Here is a 21869-nt window from a genome sequence, read left to right on the forward strand (position 1 = left end):
TAATCAGTTCCCCTTTTTATGTTATTATATATACTTCCATACTATTAGATAACTTATAGTCAGTACTATTTTCCTACTATATGACGTTTATTTACCTATTATTAAATTGTTTGTTGTATGTTTAGATTAGACATAGTTCATAGTAATTTGCATGTTTTCTCTTCATCATTAATCCCTCTAAGGGATATTAGAATTACTTTATCTATTGATGCATGTTTTATCACTTTATGTTGTTCAATAGATTATGGTTAGTATTGGTATTCCCTTTCTTTATACGTCCAAATTCTATTATTATGCGTATTCCCCCCTTATTTTATACTGCAACACGTTATCTTTCATTATAGTATATTATTTTAACATGTATTTCTTTAGCTTTAGCTTGAATATTAAGTGCTAATATGTTACATGCCTTTTGAGTTCTTTTAATTATGAGTGTTCATTTTCTTGGTCATTCCTATTTTGTTAAAAACTGCTGTTTTCTGAAACCCTCATTATTTTACCATCATTTGTTGCATTCTTCTCTTACTATATTCTTATTGCTTTATCATGTTAAAGGTCTGTCTGTTGCTATTTCGTTAATACGCTGTAACGCGATGCTGCAGGGCAGGATTTAATGTAGTCATTATGGTATTTGGCTGGTTACTTATTACTTATGGCATTCCTAAATTGTTTTCATAATTTCTCTATCATATTCTACTGTATCTATATCTCTTTGTTAATTCATTCTTCTGGGCTCCTTACCCTACACTGTCATATACTCTGATGATCCATACTTTTTTTCTCCTAGATGGGGTCCTGTCCCGCGGCGGTGCTCTAGTGCGCCCAGGCCTGCGGTTCACAGTCTAGATTTCCTAACTATCTTCATATCTTATTCTCCCATCCACTTCTTCTAATCTCCCTACCCCATACGTTTTTCTATTTATATTTATTCTTCCAAATACATAACACCAGCCTCATTGCTCCTTAACTACTCACATAACTCTATTCTGTCTGATTTCCTCCTTTCCTTTGTACTTTTATCCTATCAGTTTCTTGTAATAGCACCTCTTTTCTTACTCACTAACCCGAGTAACACCCTCTTCTATCCAGCCCCAAACCCCCCTCTTCTTCTCCTTTACCATTTCTTTGAATATTTTTTCAATATGACTCATGCTCATCCATTATCTGTTCTTACATGGAATGTACATGGTCTCACCCATTGCATTAAAAGAAAGTTCTTTCGTATTTGCAATCCAAACATGTGGACATAGCTTTATTGCAGGAAACACGCCTAGATTAAGTTGAATCTAACAAACTCAGTAGAGACTGGGTTGGGAAGGTCATCCATAGCAGCATATGTAAAAATGACCCCACCAACCCTAATCCTGTCCATAAGTGTGGAGTGGCTATTCTTATCTGGAGATCACTTCCCTTTACAATTTCCAAAACATGGTCCGATCCTGATGGTCGCTATGTTTTCGCTAAACTACGAATTGGGCATTCTTGAATTTGTCTTGGATCCATTTATGTTCCAATTGGTACTAAAAAACTATTTTTTCTCCAATTGAATCGTCTTCTTGCAGAGATCAATGCGTCCCAATATCTCATGGAGGGGGCTGGAATTTGGTTCAAGATCCTATCCTGGACAAAACGGGTCAATTTGACGGGGTTAAGGCTGCAGATAGGACCATCTTGCAAGATATACTTTCTGATAACGGTCTGGTTGTCCATTGGCGGCTCAGTCATCCACAGGATAAGGAATATACATTCTTTTCTTCCTTGCATGGCACATTTTCCCGTTGGGATTATTTTCTTTTATCACATAAAGCGGTCCAATTGGTTACAGATTCAAACATTTTGGAAGCTGCTCTATTCGATATCCTCCTGTTCTTTTATCTCTTGATTTAAGTTTATCTAAACCAGGATGAAAGCCATGGAGAATGAGCTTACTGAAGTATAGGACACCTGGAGGTAAGTTTCTTTTACAATCTCATTTCCAAGATAATCTCACTATTAATGAGTACTCTGTTTCTTCTAAGAGAAAAGTTTGGGCAGCAGCAAAAGTCACTATTAGAGGGCAATTAAGGCGCAATGCTGCTCTTATCAACAAAAATAATTTTGCAAAACAAACAGCATTAGAACAAGACATTCAACATTACTCTCAATTATATATATCAAACCCTACCTTACAGGCTCGCAAATTGTTGGAACAAGCATGCATGTCTCCTAATAGTCTCTTTACATCTAAGGCTGAGTATGCGTTGCAAGAGATGAAAGGGAGGCATTACGAACAAGGAGAAAAGGGTGGCCGATTATTAGCTGCACAATTGCATCAGAGAGAAGCTGCTATGGCTATTCCAGCTATTAAGTCGACCCAGGATGAAATACTCACCAGACCTCAGGAAATAGTTAATGAATTCGCTTCCTTTTATCGATCTCTATATTCCCCAAGTAATCAGCTTGATTTAAATAAAATGTCAACTTTTCTAGAGCAGGTACATCTTCCACAGCTTTCGGATGATGGCAGAGATTTACTTGAAGGTAATATCACGAGAGACGAGATTTCTTCGACTATTACTGCTCTGCCATATCATAAAGCCCCTGGAGAGGACAGTTTCCCCATCAAATTTTATAGATGGACTGGTCAGAATATGATAGATACTTTACATGCTGCGTTTCTAGAGGCTGACAAAGAATCCTCCTTGGGCCCCCCTTTCTAATAAAGCAATTATAGCTGTTTTGCCCAAACTAGGCAAAGACCCTCTTTTATGTGGAAGTTATCGCCCTATATCTCTCTTGAATTCTGATATTAACACCTTGACTGCTAAGGCAATTCCCGCTGGGTGCTGAGCTTATATGAATACCATTGCTCCATGACGAGCTCAGCTCGTCATAAGCACATGACCAGTGTACTGCATGACGAGCTGAGCTCGTCATGAGCAGCGAAGGGGTTAAGATCCTAGCTAGTGTTCTTGTGTCCAGTCTTCGCAAAGTATTACCCTCCTTAATACATAATTCCCAAGTGGGTTTTGTCCCGGGTCGTTCTTCCCGAATTCATCTTCGTACATTGGCTCGCACGTTATGGTCTGCTAAACATCTCCCAGAAGATGCCTTGGCTCTCTCACTGGATGCTGAGAAAGCATTTGATCGCATTGAATGGGAATATCTCTTTACAATAATGCATCGATTTGGATCGGGTGACCAATTTATCAATAAAGTATGTTTATTATATGATAGCCCGTTAACTCAAGTCAATTGTGGAGGTTTCTTATCTACCTCATTTCCAATTCGAAGAGGTACATGCCAAGGTTGCCCGTTGTCCCCTCTTCTTTTTCTCTTGGCGATGGAACCTCTGGCTGCTGCAATTCGCCAATCTAATGATGTTACAGGTGTCCCTCTTCCAATTGGCCATTCTAAAATGTACTTATATGCAAATGACATTCTTCTTACTCTTACTAACCTCCCCCGATCTCTCCAAGCCCTTCTTCAAATTATGAATGATTTTTACTCCTTTTCCGGTTATAAAATAAATTGGGACAAAAGTGAAGCGTTACCTATTTCAGTTGGCACTACGAAATCAGCAATTTCTGGATTCCCTTTTCACTGGCAATCTTCACACCTTAAGTATCTAGGAATTCTGATTAATAGAGGTTTGGACAATATGGTTGCGGATAATCTGGCTCCTTTATTTTCCCAAATGCAGAGGAACTTTGACAAATGGAGAGCTTTAGGTTTATCTTTATGGGGTAGAGTTCAAGTGAACAAGATGGTTACCTTACCAAGATTCATTTATGTTTTGGGTATGCTCCAAATTCCTTTAGCTACTCTTAGATCAATCGACTCCAAGATAAAGCTCTTTATTTGGGGAACAGCTAAACCGTGTCTTGCTGCTGCTAAATTAAAGGCCCATCAGTTATATGGAGGCATGAGTCTTCCCTCTATTGAACATTATTCACTTGCCCTACATATTTCTCAAATCTCATTCTTTCTACCCAAATCTAAAGACATTCCACAATGGGTATCAATTGAACGTCATCTTCTAGCTCAAGATTCAGGACTATCCCTTTTATACGGTACTGGTACTAATTCTTCTGATCCTAAAAATCCTATATTGTCAGCAATGCATAAATCTTGGCAGAGAGGTCATCGCATATTAAGTTTGAATCCGCAAATTCACATTAAAGCTCCCTTATGGAATAATTCAGCTATTCGTATCAATGGTCGTACTTTATCGTGGCCTTCGTGGAGAGAAGCCAGCATTTATTCTATGGATCAACTCCTACATGATGGAGATTTTAAAACTTTTCCCCAACTTTGTGAGGAATTTCATCTTCCACTCCTATACTCCTCTAAATACTTTCAACTTCAACAATGTCTTAAAAACATTTCGGCTCTCCACCTTGGTTGCTTCGGGTTTCCCCAATATTATCTTATCTGCAACTATGGGGGAAGTTTAAGGGAGTGACCTCTGGTCTTTATAAAACATTTTTTCACCCTCTTTTTTCACAATCTCTTTCACATACTCTTCGGACTAAATGGCAATCTCATTTATCTATTATGTACTCCAATGCTCAATGGGATCAAATTTTGGAGGGGCTAAACAAGGGTGTTCGAGAGGTGCGTCTCAAATTCTGTATCTTTAAAATCCTTCATGATTGGCACTGGTCACCAGTTAACACCTTGGCTGCTAATGGTTTTCCCCTCCTGTGCTGATCCTAATCAAACCCCATTGTTCATGACGAGCTCAGCTCGTCATAAGCACAGCTCCACTGTGCCTCATGACGAGCTGAGCTGGTCATGAGCATGGAAGGGGTTAAATTACATCAAGCTGGGTAATTATCGCATACTTCTTGCTGGAGATGTTCTAATCCTGGTTGTGACATAACACATCATTTGCGAATGTCCACGCACCAGACCCTTCTGGTTTTTTGTTAGCAAGACTTTGAACTCTACAATGGCATTAATCTTACCTCTTACACCTGCCACCATTATTTTACATGACTTCTGTGGTTTTCCAAAACGTCCCAAGCCACAGACTCGTCTTCTTCATACTGCTTTGGCTACAGCCAAGATTTGCATTTATGTCATTGAAAGTCTTCATCTGCTCCTTCTCAGGAAGAATGGTTGGTGGCAATGGTGCAGACGGCCTTACATGAACGCACAATTTACAACCTTCAGGACCAAGCTGACATCTTTCTTCAAACTTGGTCCCCCTTTTTGGAAACTACATTAGATGACTACTCTAACCCAACTCCCTCTTCTACTGTACACTCTTTACCTACTTAATTGTATTATTCCATATGCTTTTTCCTGTACTATTTCATTCTAGTTACCGTTTCTCTTTCCTTCCCCACCCCTGTTACTCTGGCACTTTTTTCTTTTCTTTCTCATTTTTTCTCTTTTTCCTTTTAATTTTGATTATATTTATTTAAATATTCTGTTAGTTCAATATAAGACATATTCATACCGTTTGTATTGTTATTTCATAACCGGTTATAGAGCATTCACTATTAATTTTTCCTTTCTCCCTATTATTAGGAGTAAATTTCATAATCTATTGATTCATTATTCCTTTTTAATATTTTGCAAATAAGGTTTTCTTTTTTATCTTATTCAAGTTACCTATATATTTTATTTCTCATACTATTATTGGTTTATATTTTTATTGCTCTGCTGTTTTATGAAATTGATACTTACTATGTATTTTATTGCATAATTCCATAAAAAATTTCAGCACCAAATAAAAAAAGAAACTGTCAGCTCTGATTTTCCCATTGACTCAGCATTGTGCTGATCTGGGGCTGTTTATTTTAATCAGAAGTACTGAGATCTCAGTTGCCCCTTCTTAGGTGTAAATGGTCCTTCCAGTCCTGGTTTGTAATTTGCATTCTGATATTTTTAGCCCCACACGTTCAATGCATAGACAACATACATAAAGCAGAATGTAAAGAAAGGACAGGAAGGGCGAGAGAGACTAGTCCTTGACACAAGACTGCTCAAGATCTCAGTATCATCCAAACCAGTAGCTTTCCCTCTGGTGTTTGCTGAAACAGTGTGACCTCGCATGATATTGAGACTACATGCAGGTACATGCATAATTTATTACATTGCACACTGCACAGAGTTGAAGCCATATAATCATATTTTCCCTTCCCCAATGCTCCTTTTCAAATTACATCAAATGATTTCTTGTGTTCCCCAAAAGACAATGACTAACTCAAATTCACAGTATAACATCTGAGTTACTGCCTTAGCACTACTCTAAATGCTGCAGCCATGTTTTCTTACTCATGCTAACCATGCCTAAAGGAAGTACCATCTCTGATACTTAGAGACTCTAGTTCACATCTGGCTCCTCAAACGAGAAAGTGCTGATTATCTTGCTCAGCCAAAAAAGTTTACATTCTTGTTACAACTTAACGTCATCTTCTTCCACACTCATGATTTAGATATGTGTGTACTCCATTTGTTTTGCAAATCAAAGGACTTATATTGCAAATCTCCATGTAAAATGGCATAAATTTGTACCTTGCTTTTGCTTACTGAGTTTCCTCCAATGCAGTTTCCTGGGAATCCCCTGGTTGACAGAATCTGTGGTTCACAGGTGATTACTTTTTCTTTTGTTGGCCAGACTGGGAACCCAGAGCAGCCCTGGCAACTTTGTCGGACCAGCCCACCGCTGGGCTGGGGAGGAGAAGGAGAATGCATTGCTGCTTATGTCACTGGGGGCGATATTGCAACACCGCTGCAAAACCGGCCCCCTAAAGCTGTAAAACCGGCCCCCACCCTTCCAGCCTCCCAGGGAAACGCCCGATGCCAGCTACGGCCAGTCCGGCCCTGCCTTTGTTCATACACCCTTTCAGACTTTGATTGGGGTGTGCACTGATTTTCCTGCACAATGGGTATAGCCAGGCCTCCAGAACATGCCTATTAACTTTGTAATGCATCAATATAGCTGCATATTTATTTCTCAGAAAGAGTAAACATTTCCAAAGCAGCCCTTTCTCCTACATCTCCCTGTTTAGGCCCAACACGTTTGCCATACCACATCTAGAACATCTGTCCTGCAGATTGCTTCAAAGCACTAAAGCACTTCTTTGAAGATGGTTCTGCGCATCCACGCTTTGTCAGCCTTGCACAGCGATTGTTTTACTATTGAGCACAAAGATCTCTCCTCAATCTCACTGCATGTGTATGTGCAGCTACAAGTTTGCCACATGAAGTGAGTGCTCTCCGTACCCGAAGCATGACACTAAAACACTACCATCTAGTCCCCACTATAAACCTACCCTAAACCAAACATGCAGGGCCGGCCCTAGGCATGTGCAAACTGTGCACCTGCACAGGGCCGCCAAACCCCAAGGGCCGCCACGACGACGGACCACGAGCCGAGGATCGGATCGGAACCTGGATCACTGGCGGCCCCCTAGCTAAAAACAGCCTTCAGTAGCTGCTAAAGTGCTGCCTGTAATAGGCAGCACGTAATATGCAGCACATTAAGTAATCCTTCCCATGCCTTTCATTCCCATCCCTTTTATACGATCACCCACTCCTGCGCCACCATTTCCACAATACCATACCTTTCATTTTCACCTCAAGCCAACACACAGTGTCTTCCTTCAACTAATCTGTGACTATTCATGCCCGATTTCACATTCTATACAAAGCCATCAAGACGCCCCTGCCTGGAAGACTTCAAGCTTAAGGCAAAGTAAAATGATTTATGGTCTTAGGGAAAGCGGAGCTTCGAATAATACAAGGAAACTGAAACAACTGTTAAATAAAAAGCAAAGATAAATCACAATAGTACCACCGATACAATGGAACCACCTGGATTAGTTCTTCAGCCATAGAAATGGGACATTCTTCAGTAGAATTGTACCAGATAGCGTAGGCATTAGAACTTTAACAGCTTAGAAAAACAAGCATTTACAATGCAATAGGCCTTGCAGCATTAAAGTTTGAGCTATTGGCATTGTATATGACAATGTGTTGCATTAATGTGTTTGCAAACTCTGAATTGCTGTATAAAGATGATTTGCAAACTGTGAAACGTTGTGAATAATATTGTTTGCTAGTCATCCTTGGGTACCAGAGTACTTCACTTGAGGCAGAGGTATTATCTTTAGACTACGGGTGCCGGTGCCGCTTCAGCTAGAAACAGGGCCAGCTTTAGCAGTGGTGCGGCCTGGTGCGACAAACTTTTTTGACACCCCCGCGTCTCCCTTCCCCCACCTCCTCCTCGGATTCCATCATTACCACCGGGTAAAAAGTGGACCTCATCTTCCCTTAAGCCCTCTCATGAGTATCGCTACTGGTTTCTTGGCCTTTGACCGGGGTTGGGCGTTGTGCTGATTACTGGTCCTATTTCCTTTGGGGTCCTGGTGAGAGGCTTTCACCCGTGACAGCGCTGCTAGTCCTCTTGTTTCTTGATGTAGCGGGAGCTAGATCGACAGGAGGGACTTCCAGGCGCTTTACAAAGCATCATCCAAGTCAAACCTAGGAAGCAACGTGGTGGACGTGCAGAGTAGTGAACGTCAAACACCTACATTGGGGTTAAAGGTTCCATTATTTCCTGGGTTAAGGGGCGCAGGCTGGCATCAGCTGAGAGAGTTAGTGTATTGAATGGCCGAGTGACCAGCCTCGAGGCACTAGAGGCAGAGGGGGACGGGTATCTGCACGTCCTTCTGAGGACGCCGGGCGCAGGCTGTGAATCTCAGCTTCCGGCTCTGGCAGCCTCTGTAGACATGTAATATTTGTTGTCGGCGAGCCACACCCTCCTGCACGCTGCTTTACCAGGTGAAGTGGGGGGCGTAGGGGGCCCTGTTTAAATGCCAGGAACACGCAGGTACTCCTCTCAGGGCCGGCCCTAGGCATGTGAAATGTATACTGATTTTCAGCCAGCAGCAAAGCCTGACGTATGGCAAACACTCTGACAGACAGGTAATCAACCTTATCTCATGTTGCCTGAATGTACAGTTTGAAACATAATACCCAATTATAAACCTTGCACATCAAAGAAGTTCAAAAATGATGTTCTTTCGATTAGACCTTTCAGTCTTCAGATCACTTACAAATTATCTGGAGCTCCTACTGTTTATTTGTTTTTTACTTTAGACTGTTGCCCGAAGCATTAAAATAATTATATTGTAATAACAATAGAATTAAGATTGGATAAATGAACTGGAAAGAAACCTAAATTCATTTTCCCTGACAGCTGGCAGGCCCTTGTCTGACGACTTTTCTGGACGTATTATTATTAAAACACCTTCCTGAGCTCCGCCCCGTCCGGACCCCCTCTTCCGGGGCCCCCACCTACGCTCCCTGCACAGGGCCACCATGAGCCTAGAGCCGGCCCTGCAAACATGCCCAACGAAGGAAGTAGCCTCTCGCTTAACTAAAGTGTTTATAATTAGGTTTTGTGGGGTAAAGTATCCCAGCAATCACAGTTACTGATGCGGAGCAGGAAACTCCGTCAGCAGAGGCATAGCTCCAAGAAGGGTCTTTGAGGTGTTACCCCTCCCCTTAATAAATGTATTTTCTGGAAAATAGTTGGATACAAGTATTTTCCGCCTGCTATGGTGATTTGTCTGTCAGATTTCACCAGGAATTTTAACATACACACAGACAAAAACTGACACACACTCTCCCTCTCTCTGTTTTGAAAGTCTGTAATGCTTCTCCCGCTCAAATTCGATTGGAATTTGGATTGACACAGCAAAACACAGCAATAAGATATCACTTCATCAAATCCATGCATAAAATACGAAACAATCAGTCCAGCCCTTTAATCAGTGCTCTATGGGAATCGGTGAATAATGATTTGAATTCAACTTAAAACAAATACTTGTCATCATCTCTACAACTAACCAATGCAGGTGACTTATGGGGCTTGAATTTATCGCATCCTACTTTCTGCCAAGCTATGAACAAAACTGCAAAAATGTATTCGCTAGTTGAGGACAAAAGCATATTTTCGTGCTGATCCCATGCCTGGATGACAATTCAAACCTATCTCACATTGCAACCGGCAACTTATCTGCACCTAACCTATCCGGTGTATTTCAAGAAAACACTATTGGCTGTGTCCTTAGGTGATCTGCCGTCTTTGTTAGACAAACCAGCATGGTGATATAAAGGTCCAAAAACGTGAAGACTACGTGATGCTCCAAACGAGGATTTTGTGCATTTGGTCACCATATGTCCCAAACTGAATAATGCACGCAGTACACTTTAAAAATGCATATTTATTGAGAGAGGGATACGTACATGCAGACCAGCCATCATGAGAAGTCTGGCCCCTTCAGATCCTCAGCTAAACTGCACACTTCTGAAGTTTTTACAATTTCATGATAAAGCAGTCAAACAGAATTGTAAGCTGCATACTATAGCATGAGGAATTTGCCTCGCAATACAATACATTTATATACTGTTAAAACAGTAGTAGGTTGTTGATTTGGAGTTCTGCAATTTTATACTGATGTATACACCCTTTATAGCAAGGGTGAAGAGTATCCACATTAATGATGAATTAATTTTACAATGTTAATGTTTTAAATGAGACAAGATTTTCCTGAGTCGTAGCAATTATAATTCATGTTTTTAAGATAAGGGATTATTTGAAAAAAGGATTTCTTGTATATGTACATCGTGATGGTTTTTATTAACTAATGACAATAAACTCATTTCATTTCAAGTCTTAAAAAAAGTTGGTTTACAAAATATCATGGTTTCCACAGTGCTTAATTTGAGCCAGTGGTTTTCGGTGCTTGGCACTGGCAATTAATTGGTTTTAGGTGCTTGGCACCAGCACTTAATTGCCATCCCACACTTATGACACTCTGCCATATGGTGGTGCTGCTCATTTAATTTAGAGATGAGCAGAACAACGGATGTTTCCGAATACAATATACATTGAAAAATACTACGACCTGCTTCCCCAGCCATTCCTTTAGCATTGGGGACATGGAATAATCTGAACTGTCGCACTTGCAGCCGAGAGGAATGGTTAGTAGTTGTTTTGGTAGCGATGACTGGGCAATGGGTGGTGCAAGCTGCAGTGGCCTCCTAATCAGGGCCATGGCGCTTATTATTTTACAAATTAAGGACTGGTTTTCCCTCACTATATACCCCTACCAATCTGCATTCAATGTCCCTTTTCACTGCCCCTTAACCCCCTCTCGTGCACTCTGCTTGCGGTATAATATATTTTAACATTATATGTCTATGTGATTATTGGAAAACCTGAAGCACATCCCCCCCAATGTTAATGACCAAGTTACGCCCCTGCTGATCAGGCACAACTTTTCCACTCTTGCTCTTTTCTTTTACAAAACATTTCTTTGCAGGTGTGTAAATCCTACTAATTCAACTGAACAGTACCGAGACTACACCACTCAGCTTACATTAATTTATTAAATGACGGCTCAGGACTGAAAGCATATTCTGGATTTGGTACAATACATGCTAAATGTAGGTCCACGTTCCTTGCCACCCTGCTCTTACCTTGAAGTCCGTAGGGAAATCATCCTTCTTCACTAGGCCTGTGGCTGCGGCGATGTTTCCTGCGCCTGTGAACACCGCGCCGCCCAGCTGAGAGGCCTGCTCCTTCGTCTTCTCAGCCACTGGAAAGATACAATAGTGTGAGGCATCATGAATACAGTGAGTATGGCCAGTGAGCAGTGAAGGGAAGAAGGACACATTGCATGATGTGTGGGTGCAGAGGGCTGTATTGCATACAAGCACAGGAGGCTGTGTACTGTGAAAGGTATGTTTGGCTTTCATTTATGTGGCACACAGATTGACATTGTTATGATAAGATGTTTATGTACGGCAGGCATTCATTCAAGAGCCTCCCAACCTCCTTGTTCTTTGGAAACTGTTAGTCCCTGATAGTGACACAGCTTAATTTGAGCTGGTGGTTTTCCTGTGCTTGGCACCGGCACTTTATTGTCAACATCGGCTCTTGTGACAGCCAATCTTTGAGAGTTTTGCCTAAAACAAGGAGTTTATTATTTCTCCTGGTATTGCAGAAGCCCATAAGCAGTGGAATCTCTTGATAATTGAAACTCCAGAGATGGAAGATCTCTAGACGCCTCAACAAAATCTACACCCAAGAAAAACTCTATTCCAAGATTTTCTTGGACTGACATTGAAGACAAGAAAAATAATTCTGGGCTTTGAAGGAAAAATCTCATTATAACATACAGAATCTACTCTCCAAGATCAACCTTACAAGAATGTTTAGCTCCATGTCATGGGACATCCCTAGGAGTCAAAAACAGAATGGTATGCAGTTCCTAATGAACACTATTGGTTGATGTGCAAATAGTGCGTTAAGAAGTACACACTAGTGGCAGGAGGAGGTTTCCTCCTTTCGGAAAAGGACCCTCACACACCCCCCATCAGTGGGGTGTCTTGCTTCATCATCGGGTCTGCTCCTTATCGGGCTGGCGCTGCAAAACCCAATGGGCACCCTCATTGGGCCCTATTAGCGGAGATCTTTTTTTCCTTTTGCTGTAAGGTGCAGTGCGTGTGAGGGCCCTAGAAAGTGTAGATGCAGAAGATACAAAAGTGAGGTTAAAACAGAAGGTAGAGGTCCACCCAGAACTATTTTAATGAATGTGGCCACTCTCCTGATTAAAAACGTGAATATCACGCACCCCTGTTATAAGGTCACAGAGACGTGCGGTGTTGGGGTCAACATGTTTCTTGCCATTTTTTCTATTCAAGGGGAATTCTTCAGGACCGATGCAAGATGTATCCACACTTTTTGGTAGTGGTCCCTAGTTAAATAACTAAGTGGCCACCCATACAGCACCCTAAAAAGTGGTACCTGTAGATCTAGGACATCAACCCCAATCGGGTCAGATTATTGTTTCGTCAGGTTCCTGCAGGTGTTAACACTGAATAGTGCAGTGTCTTGTGTTTTCCACGCTGCTGGCAGAAAGACCTACCCTCACTCTGCCAGTCCCATCCGTGGGAGTGCCATGTCTTGCCTGAGATGCCATCAACAAACAAATCTCAGTTTTCATCACTGCCAGTGGTAGCCTATTCAGTAGTGAAAGGCACCTTCAACTAATGATGAAACTCAAAGTCGCGGCATTTCACCTCGTAGTTGAGATGACGCAGAAGCTCCACCAGTGCAGAAGTTGCATTTGAAGACAAAAAGTGCCTTGACCCCAGGCACATATCCAGCACAGGAGGAGCCGGACCCTGATGCCTCACCATAGGCAGATGCAATTGTTGAAACCCCGCACAGTCTGGCAGCTGGTGAGGGAAAGATCATATCTAACACCACCATTCATTGTGTCTCAGCTGCATATATAGTATTTCTAATATAATTAGAACCAGTGGCTTGCTGAGATGACATGCCTGAGGTCTAACAAATCTCACAGGCCTTCCATTTGATGGTCAACATACCTTTGGCCCACAAGTAGATAAAATGTAGGCGAAAATAAAGAAGCAGACACAGCAAAGGCCATGGGTATGCTCCACCGTCAGCACCAACGGATTAGATTTCAAAAACAGAAGACACAATCAGCTCCAAAGGCTTGCCCAAGCACTGCAATGCATTTGTACCAGCAGCACCAAGATTTTAGGAAGGACAAGTCAGGTAGACAACCATTGTATTCAAGATTAACTTTTTGTGGCAGAAGGAGAAGGTCTGAGGTGTCCAAGGTTGAGCCATCTCTGTCACAAAGCTGTTAAAATCCTCGCCTTCCCCTCAAACCACTGACCTACCACCCAGCCCCATTTCAGAGTTTTTTCCCTCTTTACAAGATGTCCTGTCTTCTGACAGTGAGCATGAGAAGGATTGGGATGATGGCATTGTGTATTACTCTAGTACTGAATACAAAATAAGCCCTTGATGGAATGCCTAACCAGATAATTGTCACAAGCAATAGCAGTATGAGAGGATCTTATTTTAATAGGGCCCAGTGTTCAGCACAAACTGAAGTGTTGAACAAAAATAATGTATTTATGGCCAGATCATTTCTAGGCATGCTTCAACATCCTACGCATGCTACGGAAGATCTTCTGGTGGATCCCCACAGAGACCAGGAAGACCGTCACCCAGGCCCTCGTCACCAGCCGACTGGACTACGGCAACGCCCTCTACGCCGGGACCACCGCCAAGCTCCAGAAGAGACTCCAGCGGATCCAAAACGCCTCAGCCAGACTCATCCTCGACATCCCACGATCCAGCCACATCTCCGGACATCTGAGAGACCTTCACTGGCTCCCCATCAACAAGAGAATCACCTTCCGCCTCCTCACCCACGCACACAAAGCCATACACGACCAAGGCCCGAGCTACCTCAACAGCCGAGTCAACTTCTACGCTCCCAAACGCCACCTCCGATCAGCCAACCACGCCCTCGCCGCCGTCCCCCGCATCCGAAGAGCGACTACAGGAGGAAGGTCCTTCTCCTACCTGGCCGCCAAGACCTGGAACTCCCTCCCGTCCGACCTGCGCCTGACCCAAGACCACCTCTCCTTCAGGAAGAAGCTGAAGACCTGGCTGTTCGAGCAGTAGCGGCACCCCCCCCAAGCGCCTTGAGACCCTACGGGTATGTAGCGCGCTTTACAAGTGTCACTGATTGATTGATTGATTGATTGACTTTCATGTGACAATCAACACATACGTGTCCTAAGCAGGTTGGGGAGCGCAAATGACCAGTCTAATAATACAGAGGCAGTGGCCATCCCTGCAGGAGTGCCTTCACATAAATGTGTGAAAAATAATGGCAACTCGTTTAACCCTGCGGACATTTTAAACCGAAATGCAACACAGTGGCACTGATTCAAGTAGGCAACAGGGCCACTATGTGCTACATATAGAAACAAGGGGATTATCTTGCCCCCCTACGCAAGGAATGCAAGCATGCAGCCCCCTTGCCTTCTTATAGTGTGATAAATCTGCACGCCGGATGAAAAGGTGCAGAAAATCAGACTTAGAGGAAACAGGGAAAGGGCAAGGAAAGAGCTGTCACTGGCAGTTGAACGGTAATGCTGAGTTTTTTCATTATATATATGTCAGCGCTATAGAACATACCATAATTTGTCAATCTTACACATTTACTCGTGCAACTTACACCACGGGAGCAAAGAACAGTGGAGACCCGGGAGGTGCATGCTAGAGGATAGGTACTGAAGGAAAAGTAGCTGCGGCCTGTGCAGGTAAGAGCGTGGGGGGGGGGGGGGAGTATTTCGATGGACGATGACGAGGGAAAATGAAATAAATAATTAATTTTCCATCGTTATTTTCTGACGATATCCCCCCCCCACCCCCAAGTGGGCAACTATAGCCAAATCTCGGCGGGGGGGCTGAAAAATATTTTTTGGGGGGGGGTTAATTCTTCCAACCATAGACAGAGTGACTGAAAGAAGGGGCGAAAACACAACAAACGCCTAATTTACAAGTAAATGGTCTTTTAAAGACCTATTAAGTACTCGGGTGCGGTTGTAATTAGATGGTCGCCAGACCGCAATGCTGTGTCAGCCCGGGCTGACACACACGACGGTGAGGCTGAAGCCCCGTGAGCCCAATGGGTGTTGCGTGCCTGCCCCCACCCCTACCGCTCTTACCTGCACGGGCCGCGGCTGAAAAAAATAGTTGCTGTTTAAAATGTAGCAGGAAGGCAACCAATAGTTGGATTCAATCAGAAATTATACTTAAATAAAAGAGGAACATGACTGAATGGCCAAAAACAACAAAGGTGCAATCGAAGGGAAAGCTGATGGTGAACTAGGAGCGACAGCAAACAATACTGGCTTCCTTTAAAGCTGCTCTGCCACTATTTAGAGTCCAAGTGTAGAAATGTTTGAGAATCCAGGAAAAGCTTGAAGGCTTCCTGGAAAACAGCTTGACAGATTACAACCCCGCATTGCATTGCAGTTCCTTCCACTGTGAAACATTACAATATGTTTAATACCTGATGTTACACCTTGCACCACTCCATCCCGAGTTTTGCTTCCTGGAAGAGAGCGAGAACAGTAAATTAATTGGTGTTTTTTTTCTTCCCACCGCTCACCCACAATTTTCCCAGAAAGGCAATTTTTAAACATTTTTATAAATACAGTAAATTGGGTACGGAGTAGGGTGAACAGAACATAGAAAGGAGTAGGGGGTGAGCTCCATACCTATTTAGTGCTGTGGACTTGTTTGATTTAAAGGAAATTAACACTTTTTTCCTTCAGAGAAGTGTGTAACAGTCAATTATAAAACTTATGTCAGATAGTGAACTATTACTTTCCTCTGATTAGACAGAACGATGTATTAATCCAACAGTATTAGATGAGAACAGATCGTGTTTGGCCTTATCTCTGATTGATAGCTGACAAAAAAAACAAGTTCTATGGAGATATCTCACAACAACTAGAGCCAGAACAGTTTGCATGTTTGTTGTACACTTTTATGATGTGTTTTGCTGCTGGGTTTTGTCGGCAGTTCTCTCAGCTGAAGTGCTCAAGGCGCTACGAAGAGGAAGAACAAATCTGCTGTCTCTAAAGTCACATAATAGTCAACAATGGCATAATTACGCATGGAAAAGGTGTGTGAGTTTTTTCCTAAAAACCAGATGTCTTTCGTTTTTTCCTAATGAGCAGGTGTATTTACTTTTTCTATGCACAACGGGCCTTATTACGATGGCAGGCGGACAAGCGTCCGACCGCCATTCTTTCGGGCACAGGACCGTCTGACAAGGAGTCAGTGGTCCCAAAATCCGAATTACAATGCGACTGCCATGGAGGTGGTAAAAAAATGCTGTTTACCATTTTGGCTTACCAATGCGGTTTATCACTTTGGTCCTTAGTGTAAGAGCCGCCACTGTAAGCAACACAACAGGCAACTCACAAATGTTGGAATGCCTAAAACATATATGACTTAATTCTTTTCAACCAGTCCGTTAGAAATGATCTCTCAATATGTCTCTGCAAGACGATTTGCATATTGAAATCACTTTACTGTGGGCATCCTACCAACTAAAGAACTCATGTGGTGTATTGCAAGAAATCCAGAGTTCTGGAATGTATCCGACTGTGGTTCACAGGGTAACGGCTCACTCGTTTCTCTGACAGCCACATATGTCGGTGCAACCTCTGAAAGTCAGAGACATTGGAGAAAAGCTGATGGAGATGTGTGCACAGTTTTATAAAAATCTGTTCATCCAAAGAACAACTTATTGGCACTCCGATCGAATAATATTTATTATTAATGTGGTAAAATAATAAAATGTGGAATAGAAAATACACCTGCAGCACGCCACACAGAAAAAGCTCATACATTATTCTGAAGTTGACTTTGGGAGAGAAATCCTCACTTGCACAGTGTCTTTGGTTCCTCATACCGTTTGCTTTTGTGGTTTATCTTGTGGTTCACAAAATGTTTGTCTGGTGACACTGCACCAGCTCTTTTGAATCAAAATTAAAAGTTGTAAGCATCTCATAGTTTTTAGGTTTCGTCTGGCGTCCGCTGCGCAGCAGTGTTCGCGCAGGCGAAATCTTTTGAGAAGCAGTCTGGGGCTTTGTCCCGCCTCTCTGTTCCATTGGTTAGCTCCATAAATGGAGGCTAGCCATTGGAACAGAGATGCGTCAGTCATTGCCCAAGCAGATTTGTGGGCGTTCTGGCGATTTCTTCACTCTCCGCCCCTTTGTGAACGTCATTGCGGCGGTGGGCGGTGGTTTATTTTTATTTTTTTCAATTTTTTTGGGGTCATTCCTCCAGGCCGACCGCCGCCGGAAGAAGTCCAGGTGAGTGCTCCCCTCCCCTCCCACTGTCCGTGTGCCCGTTCCCACCCCCCCCTCCCGCTGTCCGTGTGCCCGTTCCCGCCCCCCTCCCGCTGTCCGTGTGCCCGTTCCCGCCCCACTTGTAAATTATTGTTTTAACAGTAAGCAACGCCGCATGTAATCATGGCTGACTGGGGAAACTAAGCAAACAAGTTCTGCCACACGGCTCGCCCTACTCTATTTCAACATCCCAGCTTTTATATTGGCAACACAGGCACCGCTCTTTAGGTTGCAGTACAGCATCCACTTTCACACTCTGCTGGCGGATCCTCATCGCTGTCCCGTAATCCCCCCCACCCCTCCCCACCGGCGCCACGATAACCTCAGCATTACCAACAATGCACAAACCATGCTTTAGGTTGCAGCATAGCGCCCGCCTTTTCACCCTACTGACTGCTCCTCATCTCTGTCCTGTCCCCTGGCCATTCATTCCTTTCTTAGCTCGTTTCATCTCCTCTTCCATTCTTTTCTACTTCCCCTGCTCCTCCTATTTTCTTGCCATCGCTGTTTGCACTCTCTCCTCTGTGCTGCTAGTAATACTCGATGCCTGCTGTCCCTGCCCCGTCCCTTTAACTCCCACCTTGACTGCTGTGGTTCATGCTCCCAGTTCCATCTGCCCCTGCTACGTCACCACTTCCCCCGTTGCTGCAGGCAATGCACCCCGCTCGCATTTTGCTCTAGGCAATGGCCCAGGGCACCCAGTTGTGCCCCCTCCTCCATTGCTACAGGTAACATCTCCCGCCTATTTGCTCCATTTGCCCCTCCCCATTGCTGTCTGCGCTCTGATGCTAGGATGCATGCAATTTAGTCTCTCCAGTGATGGGTGCATTAGTGCTCAGAATATGTAAATCTGTGGGCTGGAAATCTTGCGGTTTCTGTCCGGTTGTCCAGTGTGAGGTCACATGGAGTGCTAATGCTGCTCCTTGCCTTCTGTGTCGCTTGCTATTCTTCCCTTCATCCTGAACCCCAGCCTGGGCTCCTTTCTTCCACCCCTAACAACTTTCATTCCCACTCTGCAGATCCCACCCATTCCTTAACACCCACTCAGCCTTTTTACCTCATAACCTGTTGCCAGACCTCTTCATGTGCCACACACCTTTTCAATCTCTACTACTCATATTCCTGTACCTCCTTTATATTACCCAGTTACTTTTTATCTTCTTTGCAGCCTTGGCCTTTCCTCCACCCTTACATCCTCTACTTACTTCCCTTGCCTACATCATTTGGTCGTCCTACTGAATTCTCTCTGGCCTCTCACTGTCTGTGGTTACATTCCTCTGGCTCTGTGTGTGTGTATGCGGCTGGCTCTGTGTGTGTGTGTGCGGCTGGCTGGCTGTGTGTGCGGCTGGCTGGCTGTGTGTGTGTGTGCGACTGGCTGGCTGTGTGTGTGTGTGCGGCTGGCTGGCTGTGTGTGTGTGTGCGGCTGGCTGTGTGTGTGTGTGCGGCTGGCTGTGTGTGTGTGTCCGTCTGGCTGTCTGTGTGTGTGTGCGGCTGGCTGTGTGTGTGTGTGCGGCTGGCTGTGTGTGTGTGCGGCTGGCTGTGTGTGTGTGCGCAGCTGGCTGTGTGTGTCCATGGCTGGCTCTGTGTGTGTGTGGCTGGCTCTATTTGTGTGTGGCTGGCTCTGTGTGTGTGTGTGTGTGTGCAGCTGGCTCTGTGTGTGCGGCTGGCTGTGTGTGTGTGTGTGTGTGCCTCATGTGTGTGTGTGGCTCTGTGTGTATGTGTGGGTGCAAATGCAATAGGTCTCGCATTTGCGAGAGATTAAGCTATTGGCATTGTAAATGACAATGCCATTTATTTATCTGTTTTCAAAACAAAAAAAATTGTCATTTACGATGCCAATAGCTCTAACTTTTGCAAAGGCGAGACCGTTGCATTGTAAATGCTTGTTAAGCGTTGTAGGCTCAGTGATGCGACTTCTAATTACTACAATCTGCAGTGTAAACGTTCTAAAACGGGGATAGTTCAACTCTGAGCTTCGGGGTATCTATGGGGAGAAAGACCAAGACTGATTTGCTCATAATAATAATTTATATTTGTAACGTGCGAGCATATCACCCTTATGGGTTTCAAGGCACTGGGGGCTGTCAAGAGATTAAGTGAGCTTTTGCCCAGAGTCACATGATGCTGAGCTGGGCTGTCTCCAGCACCAGGGATCGAACCGTGAGCCTCATGTGACAGCTCTGGCTGTTGCGCCACTCCTCCCTTCATTACGGCTGCTTCCTGTCTACAGGGGTGCAATGGTAAAAAAAAAAATTCTCTGGAATGTAGCTCTAGCTATTGCCCAATGGCTGAGACATTTACAAGCATTTCACCTATCACCTTTTTCTTTTTTTTAATGTGATGTCCTAAAGGTGATGGATATACCCAGATGGGGATGCCCTAGCTCATTGTGCCTGAGGAGCCAATCTTTGCATCAACAATGAGGCAAAACAAGGCTGAAAACGGTTTGAGGCTGCCTGTGTTCCGCTTCTGAGGGAACTGTTTGGGCGACTGTCCCTCGGGGAGCAGGACTGGCACTGGTTTTAGTAAGTTTACTCTTGTGTATTGAGTGCGGAGATTGTAAAACACAATGGACTGGAATGCAGCTCCAGTGGCTGAGGCCTTGGCACATTTTCACCAAACACCTTTTATTGTTGAAATCTGAATAGTGACCCTTCCTGGGGGGGCACACTCAATGTGCAAAAACAAAGTTTTGTACCTTCTCTACATCCTGCGTTCCAAAGCACGTTTTCTGTTTGCAGTTTTATATAGTGACAACTTAGCCCAAGGGCAATACAAGTCAAGCAGACTATGTTACACATTATTTGTTTTTGGCAGGTGGAGAATAAATGACTTGACCAGAATCACAAGATGTTGAGTCAAGGCTTGAATTTGTACCTCATCCTCCAATTCCAATATCAGTGGCTCCTGCCCTTACGCCACATCGCCCCCCACATTCCATCCACTGTGTCTGTGAACATTCAACACCACAGATGTGAATGTTATTACAGTATCAACACCTCACTCATGCTGTTAGTGTTGAGATGTAGAGTAAACTCCTTGTCAAACCTCGACAGGGCTGTGTTATGGCGTGCAACTGGCAGGTGATGAGCATCAACCAGTGATCATAAACACTAACTGCCTGGCACTGAAGTCCTAAAAGCCCTGCCCCAATGTGCTGTTAACCCTAAGCAGAGTGGCCTCAACTCGGTGTAAGCACGCGGTCCAAGGATGACCCTGTGTGGTGGGCATACTCACCGGCCAGCAAGGAAGTCCTTAGACCCACTCTTGGTTTCATACCCCATGGATACCACAGTGCATGATATTGAGCGGGGGCCTGTATTCATGTGACACCGTGCAGGTGCGGTGAGAATTTTGCAACACTTGGGACTCTCTCTCATTTTGACCTCCATGGAGCAATGTTGAGGTTTAGCAAGTGGCAGTGCTTGTACTAGATCCAGTAATCACAAATACTGTTTGTCTACCATTAAAACCCAAGACCACCTACCCTTCGCTCCTCCTGTAAAACTCTTAACCCGAAGAAGAAAAGCTACAAAGACATAGTGCATACTGGGCCCTTCGGTGGATGACGAACTCTGCCACGACCCATTGATTCCCATAATTCCCATATATAGGCAGGAAATTCGCCAGGTGTCCCTAAGCCTAACCTTGCAGTTCTGCTGACCCAAGGCATGCTGGGAACCAGAAAATGCAGAACATGACAAGTGCATTTCGAGATCTGGGGAAATGATTCGCCTGGTGCTACATTCCCTGGCTCTTGTTTCACTTCTGCTAAACCCAAGCAACATTATAGCAACCTTTTATAACACTAGGTCACTGTGCAGAGCAGGTACACTGAATGCCTTGCTGTGACTGCGAGCGCAGTGCCTTCAAGAATATCCGAAGCTCCACCCACGTAGCCCCTTTTAGAGCTGGTGACTGCCATCTTTGCTGTGTGAGCTTATGGTAAATCCGTTTCCGGTCATGAGGGTCTGAACTCAACTGTCTGAGCTAGAGGCTTTTGGGTTAAATATTAATTCTCGCCTGCTCCATCAATTTAGTTGTGTATTACAAGCAGTAAAAGATTTTCACTCTGATTAAACATTGACTTTATAAATTGC

At 43.9% G+C, this 21869-nt stretch overlaps 1 protein-coding gene across 2 annotated transcripts in view; it reads right to left on the bottom strand.

Annotated features, from left to right (window-relative positions):
* SNCB (synuclein beta) overlaps positions 1 to 21869 on the bottom strand; it is a 140719-nt gene that overhangs the window by 51324 nt on the left and 67526 nt on the right. For both annotated transcript variants that reach the window (XM_086931761.1, XM_086931762.1), the window contains exons 3-4: positions 15918 to 15959; positions 11485 to 11603 (exon numbers count right to left, since the gene is read on the bottom strand). In XM_086931761.1, coding sequence (XP_086787887.1) covers positions 11485 to 11603; positions 15918 to 15959 — 161 coding nt within the window. The remainder of the gene's footprint in view (positions 1 to 11484; positions 11604 to 15917; positions 15960 to 21869) is intronic.

Source organism: Lissotriton vulgaris, chromosome 7, assembly GCF_964263255.1.
Source record: "Lissotriton vulgaris chromosome 7, aLisVul1.2, whole genome shotgun sequence".
Taxonomy (NCBI): domain Eukaryota; kingdom Metazoa; phylum Chordata; class Amphibia; order Caudata; family Salamandridae; genus Lissotriton; species Lissotriton vulgaris.